General features: G+C 38.0%; 1 protein-coding gene across 6 annotated transcripts in view; it reads left to right on the top strand.

Annotated features, from left to right (window-relative positions):
- Positions 1-22989, top strand: part of LOC126755685 (protein GDAP2 homolog) — a 105060-nt gene that overhangs the window by 44976 nt on the left and 37095 nt on the right. For 4 of the 6 annotated variants that reach the window (XM_050468427.1, XM_050468428.1, XM_050468430.1 and 1 more), the window contains 7 exons: positions 7426-7489; positions 7662-7813; positions 7883-8025; positions 8088-8220; positions 10339-10448; positions 10513-10755; positions 21049-21185. In XM_050468427.1, the coding sequence (XP_050324384.1) occupies positions 7430-7489; positions 7662-7813; positions 7883-8025; positions 8088-8220; positions 10339-10448; positions 10513-10755; positions 21049-21185 (978 nt within the window). In that variant the 5' untranslated portion in view covers positions 7426-7429. Of the gene's footprint in view, positions 1-7425; positions 7490-7661; positions 7814-7882; positions 8026-8087; positions 8221-10338; positions 10449-10512; positions 10756-13867; positions 13931-20904; positions 20948-21048; positions 21186-22989 lie in introns of those variants that run through there. The other 2 variants (XM_050468432.1, XM_050468431.1) reach the window with 2 other exon arrangements.

The raw sequence follows: 22989 nt of genomic DNA on the forward strand, positions 1-22989 counted from the left end.
GAAAGGACACTGGTTTCAGGACATTTCAGCTATCCAAAAGGCGACGACCGATATTCTCAAGAGCATTCCGAAAAATGACCTTAAACACTCATTTGAAATGCTAATTGACCGGGCTAAACGCTGTGTCGAAGCACAAGGAAACTACTTTGAACAAAAAAATATAACTTTTGAAAAATATTAATTTTTCGTTGTTTTTTTTTAACAGTCCTGTTTGTTTTGCGACAGACCTTGTATTAATTAGAAAATGTAAAAACAATTTACAAATCGCGAGTTAAATAATAACGCATAATCAATGCGAAAATGACTCCGAAATATTGATAGGGCAATTAAATGAGCCGACTATTGAAGATAATTTTTCCTTGTTCTTTTTTTAATTTTTTACTTTCCTTTCTACTAACTTTTTTATTTCCTTTTTTGCTTTTGCACGTCCATGGAAGCAATGACGTCAGCAATATCTAGGCACCTCACTGATGCTATCGTACATACATATTTACATACATACACCTGTATCTCCGTGGCCATTTAAGTGTAGCGCAATTATCTTGCCGTTACTTGTTTCTGTAGTTGTTTGAGTGAATTAAGCGCATAAATCAAATTGCTCGCGCCAGCAACTTCGCAGTTCTTTTAACGCTTTTCGCCGAAAAAAAAATTTAAAAAAAGTTTCGAAACGACAAATTTTTATTTACAATATTTATCGCTTTTATTATATTTAAGCAAACAATAAAATTGTCAAAGGCACTATTTGTGGCTTCACCTTTGCTATGCGTGTGTATTGGTGTGTTGGATGACACAAATATTTACTCAGCGATTAGTAAATTTGTCTGGAATCTTTTCCACACATATACATATTTATTCAAATAATATCTAGTATAATTGAAAATATTAGTACATATGTATTACGGTGGGTCAAAAACACGAACATTTTTTTGAAGACCGGAGCATACTCTCTTAAAACCGCCAGAGGTGGTCTAGTGACGGATGCCCAGGGCATACTAAAACTATGGAGAGAACACCTCGGCAGCTACTGCTGAATCGCAGTGAAAGCTTAATGCCAGGAAATGGTGAACCCGATTCCCTAATCGTTGACGATGGAACGGGCATTTCATTACCCGACCATGAAGAAGTTCGAATACCACTTACCCGTCAGAAGAACAACAAAGCGGCGAGAGCCGATGGATTGTCGTGCGAGCTATTCAAACACGGCGGCGAGAACTGATAAGGAACTTGCCTCAGCTTCTTATAGAATATACTTATTTCGGACGAAAGCATGCTCTGCCAAATTCACAAAAAGGGAGACTCCACAGTCTGCGCTAACTACCGTGGGATAAGCCTCCTCAACATCGCATACAAGGTTCTATCGAGCGTATTGTGTGAAATATTAAAGCCCACCGTCAACAAACTGACTGGACCTTATCAGTGTGGCTTCAGGTCTGGAAAATCAAAAACTGACCAGTTGTTCACCATGTGCCAAACCTTGGAAAAAACCTGTGAAAAGAGGATCGACACGCACCACCTCTTATGCTGCCTTTATGCCGTTATATCTGAATTTGGTATCCCCGCAAAACTACGGCTGTGTAAACTGACATTGAGCAATACCAAAAGCTCCGTCAGGATCGGGAAGGACCTTTCCGAGCCTTTCGATAACAAACGAGGTTTCAGACATGGAAGGCACAATCTTCTAGAAGTGTGTACAACTGCTGGCGTAACCCATTGACATCGATATCATTGATCATTACAACCGCTTCGTTAGTTCTGCTTTTTCCATACTGAATGAGGAAGCGAAGCCTATGGGTCTGGTTGCAAACGAGGACAAGACGAAATATCTCCTGTCATCAAACAAGCAGTCACAGCACCGCGACTTGGCTCGCACGTAACTGTTGACAGCCATAACTTCGAAGTCGTAGATAATTTCGTCTGTCTTGGAACCAACATTAACATCAACAACAACGTCAATCTCGAAATCCAACGCAGAATAACTTTTGCCAACAGGTGCTACTTCGGTCTGCGAAGGCAATTGAGGAGTAAAGTCACCTCTCGACGAAGAAAGACCAAACTCTACAAGTCACTCATCATCCCCGTCCTGCTTAATGGTGCAGAGGCATGAACGATGACAATATTTGATGAGTCGACGTTTCGAGTTTTCGAGAGAAAGATTCTTCAGAAGATTTATAGTCCTTTGCGCATTGAATACCGCAGTCGATGGAACGATGAGTTGTACAAGATATGCGACGGCATTGACATAGTTCAGCGAATGAACAGAATGCGGTTACGCTGGTTAAGTCATGTTGTCCGGATTAATGAAAACGCGTCAGCTCTGAGAGTATCCGACGTAGTACCCGCCGGGAGAAGCAGATGAAAACCTCCACTTCGTTGGAAAGACCAGGTGGAGAAGGACCTGGCGACATTTGGAACATCCAATTGGCGCTAAACAGCGAACTGGAAGAACGGGCCGTTGTAATTTCGACTATAAACGCGTAAGCGGGTGTCTACATCAATAAAGAAGAAGATTAACCGGATATGGTCAACACTTTTTTTTAAGTTATATATAAATTAGAATATGAAGAACACGTACTATAATTATTTCAAATAACAATATAATTAATTGCAATCGCGTCTTTATTTGATTGTCGCAACGGCACAAGCTTTCTCTCTTCTCTACTCTCAAACTTATATTTCTATATTTTCTAATTCCATTCTCAGTGATTATATCGGGTGATTTTTTAAGAGCTTGATAACTTTTTTAAAAAAAAAAACGCATAAAATTTGCAAAATCTCATCGGTTCTTTATTTGAAACGTTAGATTGGTTCATGACATTTACTTTTTGAAGATAATTTCATTTAAATGTTGACCGCGGCTGCGTCTTAGGTGGTCCATTCGGAAAGTCCAATTTTGGGCAACTTTTTCGAGCATTTCGGCCGGAATAGCCCGAATTTCTTCGGAAATGTTGTCTTCCAAAGCTGGAATAGTTGCTGGCTTATTTCTGTAGACTTTAGACTTGACGTAGCCCCACAAAAAATAGTCTAAAGGCGTTAAATCGCATGATCTTGGTGGCCAACTTACGGGTCCATTTCTTGAGATGAATTGTTCTCCGAAGTTTTCCCTCAAAATGGCCATAGAATCGCGAGCTGTGTGGCATGTAGCGCCATCTTGTTGAAACCACATGAGTCAACATTTAAATGAAATTATCTTCAAAAAGTAAATGTCATGAACCAATCTAACGTTTCAAATAAAGAACCGATGAGATTTTGCAAATTTTATGCGTTTTTTTTTTAAAAAAAAAGTTATCAAGCTCTTAAAAAATCACCCGATATATTATTGTTAAGGATCAGGTTCTGAAGTAAATGCAAAAACAGAGTGACACCTCTTTCTAGTCTATATTCAGATTCATCCCGGGGTTGTAACTTATCTGCATAAATTTCCGTTTATTTTTATATGGGACTAACTATAGTACTTTCTTTTCTTCTACTCGTGAAACTAGTTTTTACAACAACAATAACAAGACCTTTTGCAATTTCTGAAATAACACCTACCTTTTCCGAACATAATTCTATAATAACCCTTCCAAAACGACCATGTTTTTAGACCTCATTCCACCAACCAAATTACGGTCAAATATAACATCAGACATGTGTACAAAATACCCACCTTAGTACAGAAATCTACGGCGATTTATTTGTGCTTACAATTAAGGCATATTCACGTATGTAAATACATACATCCATATATACATACTATATTTAAATATTTGTATGTCTCAGCTGATGTGTCCATAAATGACAAATTAGTGTGTTTTGGTTGACAATAAAATGCTAATTAATTAGTAAACCCGTGAAAAAATAAGCAAATATATACATGCATACAAATTCGTATACATATATTATATATATAAAAGGTGATGCATTGAAGGTCTCAGATAGTCCATCCCATGACTCCAATTTTCGATGACTCGTTCAAGCATTTCGACTGGTAACCAGCGAATGACACGCGTGACATTTTACTCCAAAGCTTGAATCAAAGCGAGATTGTCCGCATACAATTTAGACTTTACATATGCCCACAGAAATAATCTAACCATGTTACAAGATCATGGTGGCCAATCGACCAGCCCAAACCGTGAAATTATTTGCTCACCGAAGTGTTCTCTCAATAAATCCATTGATTATGCGATGTGTAGGAAGTGGCGCCGTCTTGTTGAAACCAAATATCGCCGAGTTCACGACCTTCATCAAATAGTTGGTTATCATGGCGCGATAACGGTCGCCATTGACGATTACGTTCTCATCGTCATCATTTTTGAAGAAATATGGACCGATGTTTCCATCGACCCACAAACCACACCAAACCGTTTTTTTTTTCTCTGGACGAAAAGGCAGCTCTTGAATTTCTTCAGATTGCTCTATATCCCAAATGCGGCATTTTTTCTTGTTTACATACCCATTGAGCCATAAATGGACCTCATCGCTCAACAAAATTTGGCTCGAAAATGTCGGATCTTCTTAGATTTTTTCAAGAGCCCGTAGAACGAAACGTTATCGCTTGGGAAGGTCGAGCGGCTTCAGTTCTTGCACAAGCTGTATTTTGTACGCCTTAAAATTAAGATCTCGACGTCGAAAGTGCTAAGTCGTCCTTTACGTCAGTCCGATGTGAGGCGAACAGCGCCGAACCGACTCTCCACAGTCTTTATGTACACTCTCAACTACAGCTGCTATATTTTCTCACTGCGCGCTGGACGTAGTCTATTTAGTCGAATATTATCCAATACTGAATGATGAGTCTCAAGATGGGTGGATGGGTTAAAATATTGTCAGGAAACCAATGTATCACCGTACTTTTAGTATTCTCAATTAGCTCATTATATTATTGTTTTTGATCTACATATGGTACTTCAACAATATTAAATATCTTCAACATTCAACATAACCTCAAAGTCACTGCAACACTTTTTCGTTGTATATATTAGTAGTATACCGTTAGTCAGCATATCAACGAACCCATAAACTTGCGCCATAAACGCGTGCCAACTTCGTCGCGCATTTTTAATTCATTTAATGTCCAGACTTATTAAAATTTATTATAGTGGTTATATCTACACACAACTCTCCTGATGTGCAGCAATTTAATCAAGCTAATTACCGTTGTTTGAAGTGCGCTAATGCAGCTGTAAACTGAATGAAATTGAAGTTGAAGAACTTTTTTATTGCAGTGGTCTCAACATCAATGCAGATATTAATAATAATAAAAACATTCTGCGTAAAACTCGAAATTTCTTTTAACTTGGTTCTAAAAATTTCAATTTTGGATATTCTATAAGCTTAAAGCTATTCATAATAAAAGATATTCTTATAGTTTTGGTATCCTTCTTCTTGAAGACGCTTACGCGGTTATACCCGAGTTTACAACAGCTCGCCAGTCTCTTTTTTTCTTCTTTTTGCAATATGGTACCAATTGGAGACTCCAAGTGTAGCCAAGTCCTTCCCCACCTGGTCTTTCCAATGGAAAGGGGGTCTTTCTCTGCTTTCTCCGGTTGGTATTGCAGCGAAAACTTTCAGCCGCTGTATTTTAATTCGCTAGACTACGGTATTCGTTGTGGCTAACGCGCAAAGGACCATAAATCTTTCGCAGAAGTTTTCTCTCTAAAACTCGCAACGTCGACTCATCGGTTGTTGTCATCGTCCAAGCCTCTGCACCATATAGCAGAACAGGAATAATGAGTGACTTATAGAATTTGGTCTTTGATCGTCGAGAGAGGACTTTACTTCTTAATTGCCTATTCAGTCCGAAGTAGCACCCGTTGGCAAGAGTTATTCTGCGGTGGATTTCGAAGCAGACGTTGTTGTTGCTGTTAATACTGGTTGCAATTTAGAAAAAATTATCTACAACTTCGATGTTATGACTGTCAAGAGAGACCTGGAAGCCAAGACGCGAATGCGACGACTTATTGTTTAGTGGCAGGAGATATTTCGTCTTGCCCTCGTTCACTTTGATAATAGTAATCGATAACTTTTCTTGGTTAAAGGTTGTAATATTTACCTGACAAGTTAGGTTGGAAGGCTGATCCAGAGATCGTACTTGGACTGCTATATGTAGTCCTTTGTAAAGCCATAAAAATAGAACCCCTGTCGAGATCGAAATATTATAAGACAGAAAAGCTCCTAGGCGTTTAATTTCTATTCCCACCAGTTTGGTGGGATATCTGAAAGTATGAGCTCTCAAGTGTTTAGACCTTGAGCTCGCTAAAGCGGAACAAGTGAGAAGGGAGTGTTGAGATGTTTCCACTGCGTCTGCTTCCATACCTAGTTGTACAGCATGGAGGTCGTTAGGGCAATGGCTGTTAGAACCCGTACAACTAAGGAAAAGCTAACCTTACTGAGGGCAAAGAGCTCACTGAATCCCTTTCGATCGATCTTGGGACAAAAGGATCTTGCGACAGCGCATGAACCGATGGTAGCCCAATGTTGGCCAAGTTCCCGCGAATCACTAACTAGAAGTAGAAAACACGAGGAGTGGGAAGCATCGAACCGTACCCATTTTATTGATCGCATGCCTAGGGTACCTTTTCTTGCCACCTCAACAGACTTACAGTAGCCTGCGCTCCTGCTGTGACCTGACACACATACTAATCTTATTACAAAGTAACCTCCGATTCTGCTAAAGCTTGGCACCCCTACTAAGCTTAAAGCCATTGATAACGAGCACACCTTAGTTAACTCTGAAGCCAGAATATACACAGTAGTTTCATAGGATATCATGGTGAATACCTGAGGTTGCCTGAGGTTTACTGGATACCGAATATATTTTGCAATATGTGATCTTAGATCTGAACCTATCAGTTCCAGATTAGTTATTTATTTTGCCTTAAAATGTAATTTCTAATGTTTAAAGTCTCGATTTCGACTCGATGACGTATATTTTGAGTCTCAGCGAAATTTAAAGCATACATTGTAGCGCTGTTCAAACAAAAGTTTGAAATCATGAGTTGTTAGCTCTCAAGACGCTTGAAATTGCACACTTATACACCATAGAAAAGCCAAAAAGTTATAAATTGTAAAATAACCGAAAGAAAAACAAAAACAAACAACCTCCCCCGAAACTCCCAAAGCACATTGGATGTCATTAAATGTCAATAGCTAAAAATAGAGGAGGAAAATAAACTGGAAATATTTTGTAGCTGCACAACTTCCTGGCCATCCCGAAAATAAATAAATGCAAAAAAAAACACAATAAAATAAAACAAAAATAAAAAAAATGTTACCTTGAAAACTTTTCCTCGCGTGCGTTTACGTATTTCCCAATCAATAGCGCTTATATTATATCATAACTAGTAACTTAAAAGCCACTAAATACATACATATATACACACACACATACGTATGCTTGTAATATCGCTAATGAAATCCTTTTGCACGTCACTTCTTCCTTTGCAGAGACATGCGCCTTGATTCCAATTCCAATGAGGATTGTAAGACGTCGTCAGACTCGACATTGTGCGTAAGTAATCGACGCCTTCAACAACAATTCGTGCAAATGGCTACGAGTATATGCGAGCGCATGTTCGCATCAATGCAGCGACGTTAATAAACAATTAACGGTTGTTTTCATTTCTCTTCCACTTACATGCTCACCTCCACCACTCGCCTCCAACCACCAAAAACCGGAGCAGAAAGTAAAATTTGACACACTCTCAGTCTGGGGTGGCTCAGAGAAGACAGATACCCGTCTGCCAATAACGGACTACTCCACTTTGGGCGGACCACGTCACAATTGCAGTCCATTTCCGTTATCAAAAGATGTTAATAATCGCTTTTTGCTGTGGTAATTGGCAATTACATCATTTAATTACACCGTTATATATATATACCGTTATTTGCACTTTCGTCACAGGGAGGGCGATGTAACCACACTCGAAGTGGACGCCATCACAAATACTATCGAGGAGACACAAAACGAGACTAATCCACTTGCCGAACGCATTTATGCTGCTGCCGGTAATCAATTGAAGGAAGAATTAAGCAATAACCTAAAAGGTGAGTACTTCAAGCATTTGCAATCTTCAAAAATTAATACTTCATTTCCTCTTCATCTGTAGAGTGCCGAACTGGCGAGGTGTGCGTTACGCGTGGCTACAATTTACCAGCCAAATTTGTGATACACACCGTCGGACCAGCTGTGAAGGAGACATTCAAAAGTGCTGCTGAAAATACATTGCATTACTCTTACAGGTAATGTGTGTAATGGGTAATGGTAATGGTTTACGATAGCACAGATCGCGCGTTGTTGCTTATTTATGGAAATATGGCGTTATTTTGTGGCTACTTTGATAACCCGTACTAATAGATCTGGCATATTTCCGCCTTTAAAGCTTTTCATTCACTAAAACTCTAATAACTGTTAGTGTATGTTTACTAATTCAGTTCCCGAAGGGTACTAACCTCGCTGTATACTTTCGACATCCCTCGAGGACTCCACGGCATAGTATCCATAGCTGATCTCGATGTATTCATTTCTAAATAATAGACTGATCTCACACGGGGCCATTTTCGTCTCCACGTCATATTCTGTGGTCCTCCAAAGTCCTTGCGAATTTCCTCCCGACCATTGGCAAATTGGCTCTAATTAAATGCATTATCTGGCGCAACTGAGAGGTGTGGCTGTGTTCCAAGGATGGAATGTATTTTCCATACGCCAGAAAGCAGGCTTTTGGATTTTCGAGCCCAACTTTGACTATAGTCACTCTGTAAAACTCGATCAGTCACCCATCGTCACATGGAGTCATCATGATTTGGCTCTGATACTATTTGACATCAGTAGCGGACGCGGATTGCTTAATAGCACTCCAAAGCCAAGTTTTTCAACACAGCTTGTACCCCAGAAATTTTCTCTTCGAGATCAACCTCACCGACCAGCCGTTCCTGGCAGTTTAAGTTTAAAGTTGGCTATTAAATAACCGGTTTCACTTAATAAATGCATTAAGCTCCTCATTCGTTCGCGGTTTGCAAATGTACCCTTCTGAGCGGATTGCCAGCCCGACAAAGTTCAGCTTTCTTTGACAGACAGACCCACGTTTAGCATCCTCGTGCTTTGCAGACAGGCTCTAGTTAATCTGGCTTAGTTTCAGTTGCCGCTGATAATGTTGCTTTCTTGCAGCTAGCCTTAGCTGCAGCTCCAATGCTAGTGCTAGTGTTTTCACCTAGACCAAGCTGCTGTATTTGTTTTTGCACTCTTAAAGCTTGTTGAAAACACTACCCTCTTTACGGAACATTTTTCAGGAGACCCGGGCTCCTTTGGCATTTTATAACTTATGTTTTGGCTAATATTTCCACTTGCGCGTATCTTTCTCTACGTTAATAAGGTTATGTCAGACGAGAGCATTGCTGAACATCTGCTCTGCAAATAGATGTTTTAAATCTATATTTGTGACTTTTAAAAAGAAAATGGTTTTGTGATTAAAGGAATTATCTAACATTGTTTCGACCATATTCATATGGAGACTTCAGTTCCTCCTTTTTACAGGCGTAGACACCGCTACGCGGTTATAGCCGAATTAACAACAGCGCGACGTCGCGTAGTTGCATTGTCTTTTCTTTTTTTCGTTATTTGGCGTCGATTCGAGATGCCAAGTGCAGTCAAGTACTTCTCCACCTGATCTCTCCTACGAATTGGAGGTCTTCTCCGTCTTCCCCCGGGCGGGTATTGCGTCGAATACTTTCAGAGCTGGTTGCTTTTATCCATACGACCGACATGACCTAATCAGCGTAGCCACTGTCTCTTATTTCGCTGTACTACCTGCATGTCAATGTCGTCGTATAACTCGCACAGCTCATCCTTCTATCGAATACGGTATTCGCCGTTACCAATGCACAAACCTTTCTCTCGAATTATTTTCTCCAGCAATAGATTGAAGAAATCGCACGATAAGGAGTCACCTTGTCGGAAACTTCGTTTGGTATCGAACGGCTCGGATAGGTCCATCCCGATCCTGACGGGGCTTTTGAATTACTCAACGTCAGTTTGCACAACCGTATTAGTTTTCCCTGGATACTAAAATCAGACATAACGGCACAAAGGCAGCTCCTTTTCGGGCTGGCAAACTCAGCTTTGAAATTTATAACAATCGACGAACAGGTGGTGTGCGCCGATCCTCTTTTCACGGGTCTTTTCCAAGATTTGACGTATGGTGAATATGTGGCCAGTTGTTGATTATCCTTTCTACTGTATTATAGTAATAGACTGAACTTGCTTCTTCGACTAAAAAACATCTTAAAACTATTTTTAAACAAACTTTTGTATTTTACTTTTACAATTTGCATGCAAATATATTTATTATTTTCCCTTTGCAGAAATGCTTTGTATAAAGCTAAGGAACTAAATCTACGTACAATCGCTATCAGCAACTTAAGTGCCAATCAGAGTAGTTTCCCAGCCGACTTAGCTGCCCACATAGCATTGCGTAATTATTCCCCAAACATCCTTTTCTATAGCCTATTAATGGTGTCTTTATTTACTATTTTCAGGTACAATTCGTCGATTTTTAGATAAATATCAAACGCAAATTGTGATATTGTGTGTTAGCGCACACGAACGTGGCATTTATGAAGTGCTAGCGCCGCTTTACTTTCCACGCGATCACCTCGAGGAGCGTAGTGCCCTGTGGCAATTGCCCAAGGATATTGGCGGTGAATTTGGTGAACCACAAAACACTGATCGACAAATACGTATCATTCGCAATCCACAGCACAGCGTACTAATGCGACACGGTAAGCGGAGCAAACGCGAAAACATTTACAATAAGCAATACCATAAAAGATCACTTATGAATATATTATCTTTTCACTTGTTTATGAAGAATTATATTTCAAAATAAGACTTAACAGTTATGTAGTCACTTGCCACTTGAATCATAATTTCTCCGAACAGTTCTCTTTGAAGTTTTAGTGTCTCAATTAAGGTGATCACTGATTTTCTAAACTTAAGACATGAACTTAAACATATATGTATGTATGTATTTCTACTCCACAAGCCTCTTAGATGATGTTGTTTTCGTTGTAACGGTTATCTGCAAGTGTTGTTATAGGGCAATCCCATTTTAAAGCATGTTCTTTAAAAGACCAATGTTCCTTTATGGTAGTTGTAAGTCTATAAATATGTTTCGCCATCCTGCATTTGCATGTAGGTTTTCAAAAATTCTCATATACATACATATATATATATTCAAATTAAGCTCCTTCTTGTTCGTTACTCACAGGCACGGCATTATCTCTGCATCGTCTGCTTTTTCTTTGCTAACTTTGTTCCAGCTCTCCGGAAACTTAAATTATGAACAAGTGGAGTTGACTGTTAGTGAACCTGGAGCCTTCCTACATTCGTTTTTATAAATGGTCGCTCTTTGTATCCCTCCGTAGTTGTTCAGTAGAACCCCACAAGCCCTCTCTAAGCCTAGTACTAGCACTTGGAATTTGCTAGTTGAGTTTGGTAGACGGAAATAAACAGAGATATCAAGATCCTCGGAGTATGCCCTCGTCCTTGTATGGTAGTCTATTTTTAACTCATCATTATAGATTGTGGTAGTAGCGTCCTTTTTAATTACACCTCTTCACTATTCACGTATACAGAGTGTTCTCACCGTGATGCAACTATTGAAATCCAATCTTGGGAGGATATAATCTGGCTTATTTATATTACCATTGAGCAGATTCAGAATTTTGCTATGCCCCTAACCCTTCCCATTCCAAACACAAATCTTCTTAATTCTTATAAACAAAAATTAAACTTTTATCTTTCCACTTTCTGTGTGAAGACGCCTTTGGCCAGTTCGTGCAGCGCATAATTTAGACATGTCTTAATCGTACCGCCAACGCCTGCACAGGCTCTTGTATTATATTTAATGTTCTAATACTATATATAGTAATATTCTTTAATACTGATCTCCAAACCAATGCTACATATATAAGAATTGATCTAATAACGGACGTACACAACCACATGAATATGTTCGGGTTTGGACCCCGGTTCAAGATTTTTAAGTTGACATGGAATGCCAAATATATTTTCTTTTTAATCACTTTATTGCAAAATTGACCCTTTCCTCATAAAAAATATAAATACTTTATACTTTATTTTATAACCAACAATAAAACTCTAATTTAGCACAGGGGATTGTAGTAGCAGGGGGCACTTTTGGGAAAAAAATTTTGAAAGAGTGAGCGTGGCCCCGCCCTCTAATAAGTTTAATGTACACATCTCCTAAACCACTGAAGCTATAACAACGAAAGTTGCCCGGCGTAAAATCACATACCTTGGCACCCGGCTGACCGATTTCGACTAAATTTAGTACTTGACATATATCTTCTCATATTCTCATGTTACAGTAACAATACAGAGCAAAAATGGGCGAAATCGGACTACAAGCACGCCTACTTCCGATGTAACACAATTTTAAATTTCACTTTCCAGTACACATTATGACCAAAAATTGGCCAAAACCAACCAAAACTGTTCAAGCCCTTAGGTACCGATTGTGTGGATCCCATTATCTATAGTTGACATTTGACGAAAATGTCGGTCAAAGTGTGTGATTTACAATTTAAATTCAGAGATAATCCTTTCTTGACAATAGTATCTCTGTGTACCGAAAATGGATTGAACCGGGTCAATAACCCCCTGAACCCTCATATACTTAATTTTTGTACCTAAAATAGATAAAATTGGGCAAAAACTTGACCTAGCCCTATATGACTATTATCAGGATTTCCGAATATCCGGCTGACTTTGCTCCAATTGTACATATGTAAGGAACCTTAATGAAACCCAGGGAATATTTTATTTTAGTATGTGGCATGATAATAGTTGATAGATAAAATCGAGTCGATACTACCCCAACTCCCATATACTACGTATAATGGTTTTCGTTTTTCTAACAAATCTAATACCGAATTTGTCGGTCTGTATATGAGTTATATAGAGTTTATGGATATATAAATATATATATTTGATTGACATTTACACCTTGAAGTATTTCCCTGACTTTGACTCTTGCAAGTTGCAAGAGTATAAAATTAGGTCTGCCTTACTTGCTACCAATAATTTTGTATGTAATATAACCGTAATATAAATATAATTATATGTAAATATAACAAACTTCTGATAACAAGTGATAATTCGCGATAGCAATGCGACGCTTTCGCACGATTTATTGACAACATCCCAATTATGACTGTGTGTATGTCATATAAATATAGATATACCAGTATTCTATACTATATATATGTAGTATACCAACTATACATACATACATACATACGTAATTACACACAAAGTAAAAAGCACTCTTCTCGGCCGAAGCTGAAGAGCGGTGGTGTAGCGTTTGCGATAAGTCTGATAAGATTAAAGACACTTTAAATACACTTACAGAGTTGCCAACCATTTGTGTAATGATAAACGGCAGATCATAAAGTGCAATAACTACTAATATGTTGTTGTGGTTAGAGGGGTGTGTATGACTAAGCCGCCTATCTCAATTATAATTTTACATATATTAGTCATAAAAATATTTAGGATTATCACTGAATGGTCAAATATCAATGAATCATTGTTTGGCAATTACATAGAGTTACTCGAAACAACTAGATCTATCTCTAATAAAATTATCTTTTGCAATTCACTTTGCGACTTGGCGTAGACTTGGCAATCTGTTTAACTGATAAAAACATTGATTTTTACTTTTACTTTGACATTTACTGACAACCGTTCAACGCGTGAAGATTATAAAATTTATTTCGTTTGAGTTTTATTAAATATTAACTAAATTTCTGGTGCAGCAATAAAGTTTCGATTTTAAAAACTAAAACGCAATATATTTGATGACATTTTCAAACATTTTTTACGAAAACAAGAGTGTATAAAAATCCAGTGATTTAAAAAACAATAACAAATGTAAGTGTTTACTATGCAGCTCGCCAAATTATTAAGAATAAACCTTTTATAGCGAACTTATATAGTATAACAAGTTCATGAGTGTCAATAATAATGTGTCATACTGTGCTGGGTAATTATTATTATATTGTACAATGACAAAGTAGTTACCAAACGGTATCGAAAAGTTAGAATCATATCTGGCATAAAGAAATTGTTAAATATAAAATCTGCAAACTGCATGTATTTATGTGAATTCCATATATTCAAAATACAGGGTCACACCACCGCGAGCTTTCCCTGTTTTTTCAAACAGCTTTACTTCGAATTTTATTTTTATTTTATTTCCTGCATTTCCGCTGTGGCATGGCACCCATACCAATCTTATCAGAAAGACATTCGATGCTATGGAGGTTAGACATTACTTGACCAACCCTGAACGCACTGTTAATGAGTGCAAGGCTGCCGCTCTGCTGTCTGAGTGAATGGTTACTTCTCTGAATGATGCTGTATTCCGGAGCAGTAAGTCTACAGCTACCTTAATGGCAACAACCTCGGCTTGGAAAACATTACGATAATCAAGAAATCTGAGCTAAAGTTAATAGAGAGTTTCTCCTCCAATCTTCCCACCAAGCTTTGACCTATCCGGAAAGAAGCTCACTGTACCTCTCCTCCAACGGCTTCTTCCCACCCACAACTCCCTCACCGATAGTATGCGCAGAGAAGAAGCAGGCAGAATTCGGCTTGGCAACTCCATAATTCAAATGATCCGGTATGAAGTCAAAGTGTGTGAAGATATCCGAGTGTTCAGGCACGTTTTCTTTCAAGAACACAGATTCTCTCAGGAGAAAAGAATATGTAGAAAGTTTCAGTTCGATATTTTAAAAACTGACCAACTATATATACATATTTTATAGGATGTCCTTTCTTTCCTTTCTGGGTTTTACACACTTCGTGACATGCGAGCGCTATTTGTGTTGTTCACAGTAACTTAAAATATTCTTCTCGACCAAAAAATGGAATTAAATCGCGAAAACTTCCGCGCTGTTATTTTTTACAATTTTCGACGTGGATTAACTCATCAAGAGTGCATAGATGAACTTAATTCAATTTTTAAAAGATCGATAGTCGTAGGGGAACTCAATCGCGGTCGTAGGTCACTCCAAGATGAATTTCGGGAAAGTCCAAAATAAGTTGTTGTTCCGGAAACTATTGATACTGTGCGCAAACTGATATTGCAAGATCGTCATGTGACCTATCGTCAGATTGAGCCAACTATGGCCATTAATGGGACTAACATGCATGCAATAGTGCACGAACATTTGACTGTAAAAAAAATGGTTCGCGTTGGATCCCACACAATTTGTCAATCGCTCAAATTTTTAGAGAAATTTTAACAAAATACGATAGCGGTTCTTCGAAACACGTCTATGACATCGTGACAGATGATGAGTAATGGATTAAAGGGTATGCAGCTGAAAGTGAACAGCAGAAGATGAGCCAAAGCACTTCCAAGCAAATGCTTGCCTGTTTTTGTTGGGAAGAACTGGACATGTCGCCATCATAACAACCCAGAACTGTAAATTCTGAGTGGTATATAACCATTTGTTTGCCAGTTAACTTTAACAATAAATTAGAAAAAACCAACCGTCGAAGATGGATCACTCTTCGCCACGACAATGCGAGCGCTAACACATGTAGTATACTGAAACAACAGCACTTTTCAGCACTCAAAACAACGATTTGATGAGTCATTCTCAGTATAGTCCTGACTTCACACCGAATACTGATGTTTATTACCGTTCGAAACAAATAAACTAAGATGTCGATGTTTTCCGACATCTGAAGGGGCACTCAATGCGTTCAAAAGGCACGTTTTGGAGATAGCTCAATCAGTGCGGCAAAAGTGCTTCGACAATTGGTGCAAATGCACACAAAAGTGTATAGATCTTAACGGAGAATAACTTGAGAGACAATAAATCGATTTTCGATGATTAAAATTTGGTTATCTCCTCGAATCCCGAAATATAAAAGCCATGCTATGTAGACCCCTATTGATTTTCTAATAATTCACTGTATAGAACTTCAGTCAGTGAACTTTCTCTATGAAATTGAACAAGTGGAACACCTCTTACAGCCTACAGCTTGTCAATCGAAGCTAAGTAGGTCGCTTTAGACCTTTATTATAGAAATTCAAATTTATTGCAGCTTTTTAGAAATTTTTGGGACTCCAAAATGTTCAGCTAGCACTTCTTCAATGTCAGCGCGTTCTCAGCTTCCGAGCCAGAGCAGCAGTTAGGCTCTCAAAAGCATAAATAATTTAAATGCTAGAACAGTTCACTGACATATTTCAGCACTACCAGACTGCTCCGAAACGATCACCGCATTTGCATACACTTCAAGGCCGATTGAGTCAAAACATGTCGGAAATGAGTTCATTAAACGTCTTATCATTGCACATATATTCGTATAGATTGCTTCTTCTTCTGTAAATATGTGCAAAAGAGTTCAAAATCTTAAATCGCGTGCCACCAAAAGTTGCATATCAAACAATTGTCGGAAAAAATACACATAAGTACTTACATACCGGCGCTTGGGTGGCAATAATGTTTGCCAATTTCGTGAACTCTTCAATCAAAATTCGAATTCCATGAAAATGACCGATAGCACTGGTCCAAATTGAGTCTTGATAACTGACCTCGTCTACTGTATTACCGCAAGGCGAATCATTTAAAATACAATGCTATTTGAAAGCGTTGCTCACAGCTAAAGACATCACTCTGTGAAATAGAACGCTTTGCAGTAGAAGCTTTAATATAAGAGTCTGCTTTCATTTGTGATTTTTTTCGAGTTCACATAATTTTTAAAATTTACAAATATGTTTATACGGCATTCGTCCTACCATAAGCTCTCGGAAGGTAACTATAAGCTTTGTTTTGTGATTGAGAACATTATTTTCTAGTTCTAAGTGAATGTGTTTAAAATAATTATTTTTATAAAGATTTCCAGCTTGGAGAATTTGTGACATAAATTATAAGAAGGAATCACCCATTCTTACCAGAAATTGAAATATTGCGCTTTAGGCGAGTCTTTAGAAGTGATGAGTCTTGCGGTAACTAGATATTCGCGGTAATCTAAAACTAGATATATGTAGTCCTTTGTGAAGCCATAGAAAAGAAGAACTCTTAATTCAAACGAGCTGTCTTGGAATTACGGAAACTAATTTTAAATACTTGCAAAATCTGCTGGAATCAGAAAGGAACTCCTCCTCTAAGAAATTGAACGAAATTTTAACAGCATTTCCTTGCATACTTTGTCGAGAATTTCGACTGAACTGTAGCTGTTGAACTACTTGCACTTCTTTCGAAAATGTACTAAGTGCATCCTTCGAGAGTCATCACCAACACGCATAACACGTCGCATCAATATGGTCGCCTGGATACAGAGAAATGCAGACAAGGAAGCTACAGACAGCAGAAATCATCCCTGCAGTTACCTGCTTGTAGCTGAACCGCCTCTTAAAAACATCTAGAGATCCTTCCCCAACTATGTACGTCGACGACATAAAACAATACGCCGACCAGACTTCGGACGCTAAAAACTTCAGATATGCACTGACCGCCATTCAAAGTGGAGTTATTAACACCTTCACAGGCTCCCTCATAGTGAATGGCGTACTCGGAGTCAAAACAACTCCCATTGCTGACGAAGAGCTTCAGTTGTCCAGTGTGCAAGGGGGTCCCCGCAGGATAATAACCACCTCTTTGCGTACCAAAGCCTACACATCTCACACGTCTCTCTTTATGGTCCGACCTCGAGAAAAACGTATCTAATCCTTAACGGGGGTAGATAACCATTACAACAACAACATTATCTCATTTAGAGTTGGTTTTTGTTAAACAAAGAGAGAAGATGTACTCACTTTGTACGACTTAAGAACCATCTCCAGTACTAGTGACAGACTCATGCTGGTAACTTTTGAAATAAAGTTCTCTCTCGGTGAGCATGAAACCCGACCTATATAACATCTGCCTAAAGCTTGAACTATTGCTTTAATATATGAATATATTCTTGAAATGTTCTCGATTAAGATAACCGATTTGAAAATCCTAAAGTTTTAGTGACTCTGAACAGTTTTAACATATGATGGAACTATGCACTGGACAACCTCATATGGGCCTGTACACATGTCAAAGGATTGAAATGTAACAGTTATGCTGGCTTAGTCGTCTCTTTCAAATGTAACCAAGTGTTTAAACTCAAAATTCTTAAATTGTACCTGCAACTGAACAATGATAAAGAAAGGCCCGGCAAAAAGTACTAAAAAAGGCAATTTTATTACTCTAAGAGAAAGCAGAATATTATATTATCAAGATGTAGTATAAATCTGCATGGACGGTGGCGATCTTTAAAGTAAATTTATGATTAAGTGATTCGCCATCACCGGAGTGGTATGTAACTAGCGATCGTTCTATTGGAATGGATCCATTAGCTTCAGCGTGTCAGTTCCAGCTGTCTTCGGAGAGGGTAGGCCGCCAGGTAGAATGGATTTATGACGACGCCGGAACTAAAATCGCCTCACTCTATTATGTTCTCCCTCAACAACGCCGGCCTTCTGATGAAGTTCGTCAGTACGAAAAGATTTATCATTGCAAACTCCAAAATAGCGTCAAGAAACCCACACCGATAGTTTTGATTACTTTTCTATACAAAACTTAGAAGATATTTTATAGTTTCCTCTTCTTCTACCATATATATATATATATATATATATGGTGTTCCTAGTCCTCAGACATGTCTGCAAATTAGTTAATGATATGTTTGCACTCATACTATAATTCTTTTGCCATTCCTTTTGAATTTTCCATATTCCATTCATGACGCGTTTGTCGACTTTTTGAACAAGTTGGGGATAGATCTTACCAAGACTCGGCTATATTTATAACATCTTTGTTCATTACATATCTACAAGTAGCCAGAGGCACATAATTTCCCTCTTTTCGGAGTCTAATTGTAGGATGGTACCTGCTCTGGCTAGTTCATCTGCTTCACTCAGGTTTATCGTGAAATAGGATGTTACATCCACTAAAAGATCAAGAGATCAAAGTATTCTTTCACTACCTTTAACGAAAGCTTGAGCAACTAAAGTGGTTTCCAAAATGCTTAGCTATTCTACATACAATATATAAATACACACTCCTTGTCAGAGCAATAAGGCTGTGATCTTCGGTTGAAAAAAACTGCAATAGGCTGGTAGTTGGAGGCGATTCTGGTACCTATTTTTGCTGACTCGATTATTTAGTTTGGACTTATCCTTATAGTTACTTATCCCTCGGTCCTTGACCACCTCACACCTTTCCCACTCTTCTCTGGAAGGAGTGGCGATATTGGGAACCGTATTTAAATTTAATTCTATAGGATTTCAAAAATCCGTGGTATTGCTTAAAAACGGGAACTCACTAAGTAACTTAGACGACTAACAGGGAGTCTAACAGCTGACTTGGCTGCCAGAACAAGTTTGTGGTCAGTAAATGTAGAATAACGTTATGAATGACTTGGAGTTTTTCTGGGAGCTCCACTTATGCTTGCATATATGTCGACTTTTTAGACATCATTTCGGCCTCACTATACTTTTAGAGAGCTGCAGCTACTTTCTGTATCCCTGTAAACTTCCTGCCTAATAATTATTAGTTCCAAGTAGCTTGCTTCGTCTCCTATTGTTACTAAACATTACTGCACAGCGATTGAGCCTAGATACAAGCATAAAAACACATCACAACATGTTGTCCGTTTCGCCACAAAAAACTGAGTTTTTTTTTTTCATTCTAAACCGGCCGACTCACTTTTATTTATATATCTTACACTACGCCCATCAAATGGACAACAACTACAACAGAAACTGATCTGCTTATCAGTTTGAAAGCTAGAAAGAACAAAAACCTAAATATTTGGACAATTCGATATGGACCGTTAAAGGGGATAAATAACTTTTTATCTCGAGCGTCAGTGCGTCTGTGTATATGTGTATATGTGTGTATGGGTGTAGTAAGTGTCAGTTGAATTTACGAGCAAAGATGAGTTGTTTTATCTACGAGCCAACAGAACAACACAACTCGCAACTGGCAAGCGGATATGCAGAGCAAATAGTAGGAGGCGGTTCAGGGCACATGGCATCACAAATACATCAGCCAGGCGGGCATGCGAGCGCGGCTAGTGTAGCATGTGGAACTTGTCGACTGCTACAGCTTCACTTCAGTCCAAACAGCGAAAGCGAGCAGCAAGTGTATACCAATGAACTGCTTGGCTCGGCCCAGTCACAATCAGTCGGATATTAAATGTCACTACAGTCATTGTGCGAGCGAAGACAGCGCAGGCGAAACGTGAAACAAACAACAACAACAAATAAAAACCACAAAAATTGGAAATAAAAATAAACAGGCAAAGCGCGGCGAGCGTGTTAGCAAGGAGAACGCGCAAAAGGCGACTAAAAGCGAGCGCAATTGGAAGTGCGGAGTTAAAAGAAAATAATAATAAAACAAAATTTCAAAAAAACATAAAAAATATAAATTAATTTAAAAAAAGTAAATAAAAATTTAATTAGAAATAAATTATACAACAAAAATTAAAAAAATTAATTAATTAAAAAATAATTCGAAATCATTTTTAATTTAAAAATACAAACAACAAAAAAATCTACATAATTTAAAAAATTAAAAAAAAATTAATAAAATTAATAAAAAATTAATTTAATTAATCCGTTAAAAATTAATAAAAAATTAATTTAATTAAAAAATAAATCAAAATCAATTTTAATTTAAAGGAATATTAAAAATATACATACAACAACAAAAAATTTAAAAAAATTATTTTAAAAAATTTAGAAATTAAAAAAATTTAAAATTTAAAAAAATAATAAAGTTTAAAAATAGTTTCTACTTTGCGTTTCTCATTGGAAAAATCATCTATTTTACATATTTATAACGCGACACACAAATACACACAGAGTTAAAATGATCAACGACTCCTTTGAGTTCTCCTGTAAATGCTAAGTTCCACACACACACACACACTTATAAACTTTATTGTTATTTTTGTTCCAAATGTCCACTAATTTTGCTTCAAATGTCTGCTTCTTCCAGCTGACGACGATTCCGACAACAGCCCACACGACATGGAAGGCAACAATTCGGACTTAGAGAGCGGTTTCGCCGACATGAACGGCGTGAGCCTCAACAGTTATGGCGGCGTCACATCGTCCGCCTATTCACAGATGCAGGTGAGTTGCAAAAACAACCAAATATTCTACATACAGTGTCTTTTTGTTCACCAATGCCTAAGCACATGCGAGGAAATAAAGTAAATAAGGCAACACTGCGCGCCGCGATAAAATTCCGAAGTGTCAGTATGTCAGTCGTTGTGTTGTGGTGGAACAGAAATTTAATCTTGTATAAAATTTGTTATAATTTCTTTCAAATTTTTTCATCGATTTTTTTTTTTTAATTATTCTGTTGCGCTGCGGGTTGAGTGCCTGCTAGCAGTCTGCTCTCGCGACGGTTCTAAACCGGACTGCAACAGCTTCCACAGCCGATTTCAGCGCATCGTTTGTACTTTTGTTGTGGAAAATTATTAACTGAAAAGCTGCTCGAAATTGGTTTAAAACCTGTTGAGCCTTGTATTTGTTAACACAAAATACGAAGCGATTTAGATGGGTTAGCGAGAAAAGAAAAGAACGGAGAAAAAGAGAAATGAAGACGGAGACGAAAGATGAACTAACCTTTCATGCGCAATTTCTCACGAGCACGGTTTGACTTAAGAATGTGTTTTCAATTTAACGCTTAGAACTGCAACACTGCGTCTGTCAGCAATCAGCTGTTTGTAAACCGTTGGCAAAAGGAATGTGTCTTAGAGCCAGATAATTTCAGCGGAAATCGCTAATCAGGAGAATACAAGGGTTACTGAAATCCCCACTGCTACCTTTTTCTTCTTCTTTATTGGCGTAGACACCACTTACGCGATTATAGCCGAGTTTACAACAGCGCGCCAGTCGTCCTTTCTTTTCGCTGTTTGGAGATTCCAAGTGTAGCCAGCTCCTTCTCCATATATACCAGATCACTGCAATGTTTTCCAAGCGAAGATCACAGCAATTAAGGAAATCCTTCTTGTTCTGACAATATGTGTGTATTTATTTATACAGATAGCCAAGGGACTTTAAAATCACTTAACTCTCTTAGGGTACCACCTAGATCCTTAGTGGATCTAACACCCTTTTTACAACAATCCTGCTACCGGTTCCAGGCCCTAGGAATATTACTGGTAACTGTGAAGCAAATGAACTAGCCAGAACCGATACCACACTACAATTAGACTCCGAAAAAGAAGGAATTTATATCTAATCGACAAACACGTTATAAATACAATATAGCTGAGTCTCGGTGGAGTCAATCCTTAACTTGCTCAACAAGTAGGTAAACATGGTCTGAATGGAATATGGAGCACAGTTGTCGACTATTAAAAAAATATATATTTAAGAACTCTAAAAGTGCTAACATGCCATTATCTATTTAGGAGACATGATGATGGAAGATTGGGAACACCATATAAAGGCAATTATAGGAGCTGTCAGGAGGTAGAGAAGAAGAGACTATAAAATATATTATATGCAAATGCAAGTCTTTAGGACTTTTCGAAGGTTTCACAGATAAAACATTTCGTACTGATGAACTTCATCAGGAGCACAGGGTAGTTCAGAGAGAAGACAATAGAGTGAAGGGCTTTTAGTCTCGATGGTTTCACAACGGGTTTCCTATAAGCCTAGCCTAGCTCTGTCATAGTACAACCAAAACCCACCATAAATCAAATTCAGAATTCTGTTTCGAAAGAATCTAATAATCAAGATAGTTTTCGGTGTCAAAAATCGTCGAGCAAACTCTTTTTGTTGTCTTCTAAATAAAGAAAATAATTGCTTTCCTAATTAAAAAAAAATATTTACAAAACACTAACTTATCAATCTAACCTCGTAAATGGTTTATCAGCCTTTCTGACCCCATTTATAATGCGAAGAATTAATTTTGACCTACCTG

This window comes from Bactrocera neohumeralis, chromosome 4, assembly GCF_024586455.1.
Source record: "Bactrocera neohumeralis isolate Rockhampton chromosome 4, APGP_CSIRO_Bneo_wtdbg2-racon-allhic-juicebox.fasta_v2, whole genome shotgun sequence".
Lineage (NCBI taxonomy): Eukaryota > Metazoa > Arthropoda > Insecta > Diptera > Tephritidae > Bactrocera > Bactrocera neohumeralis.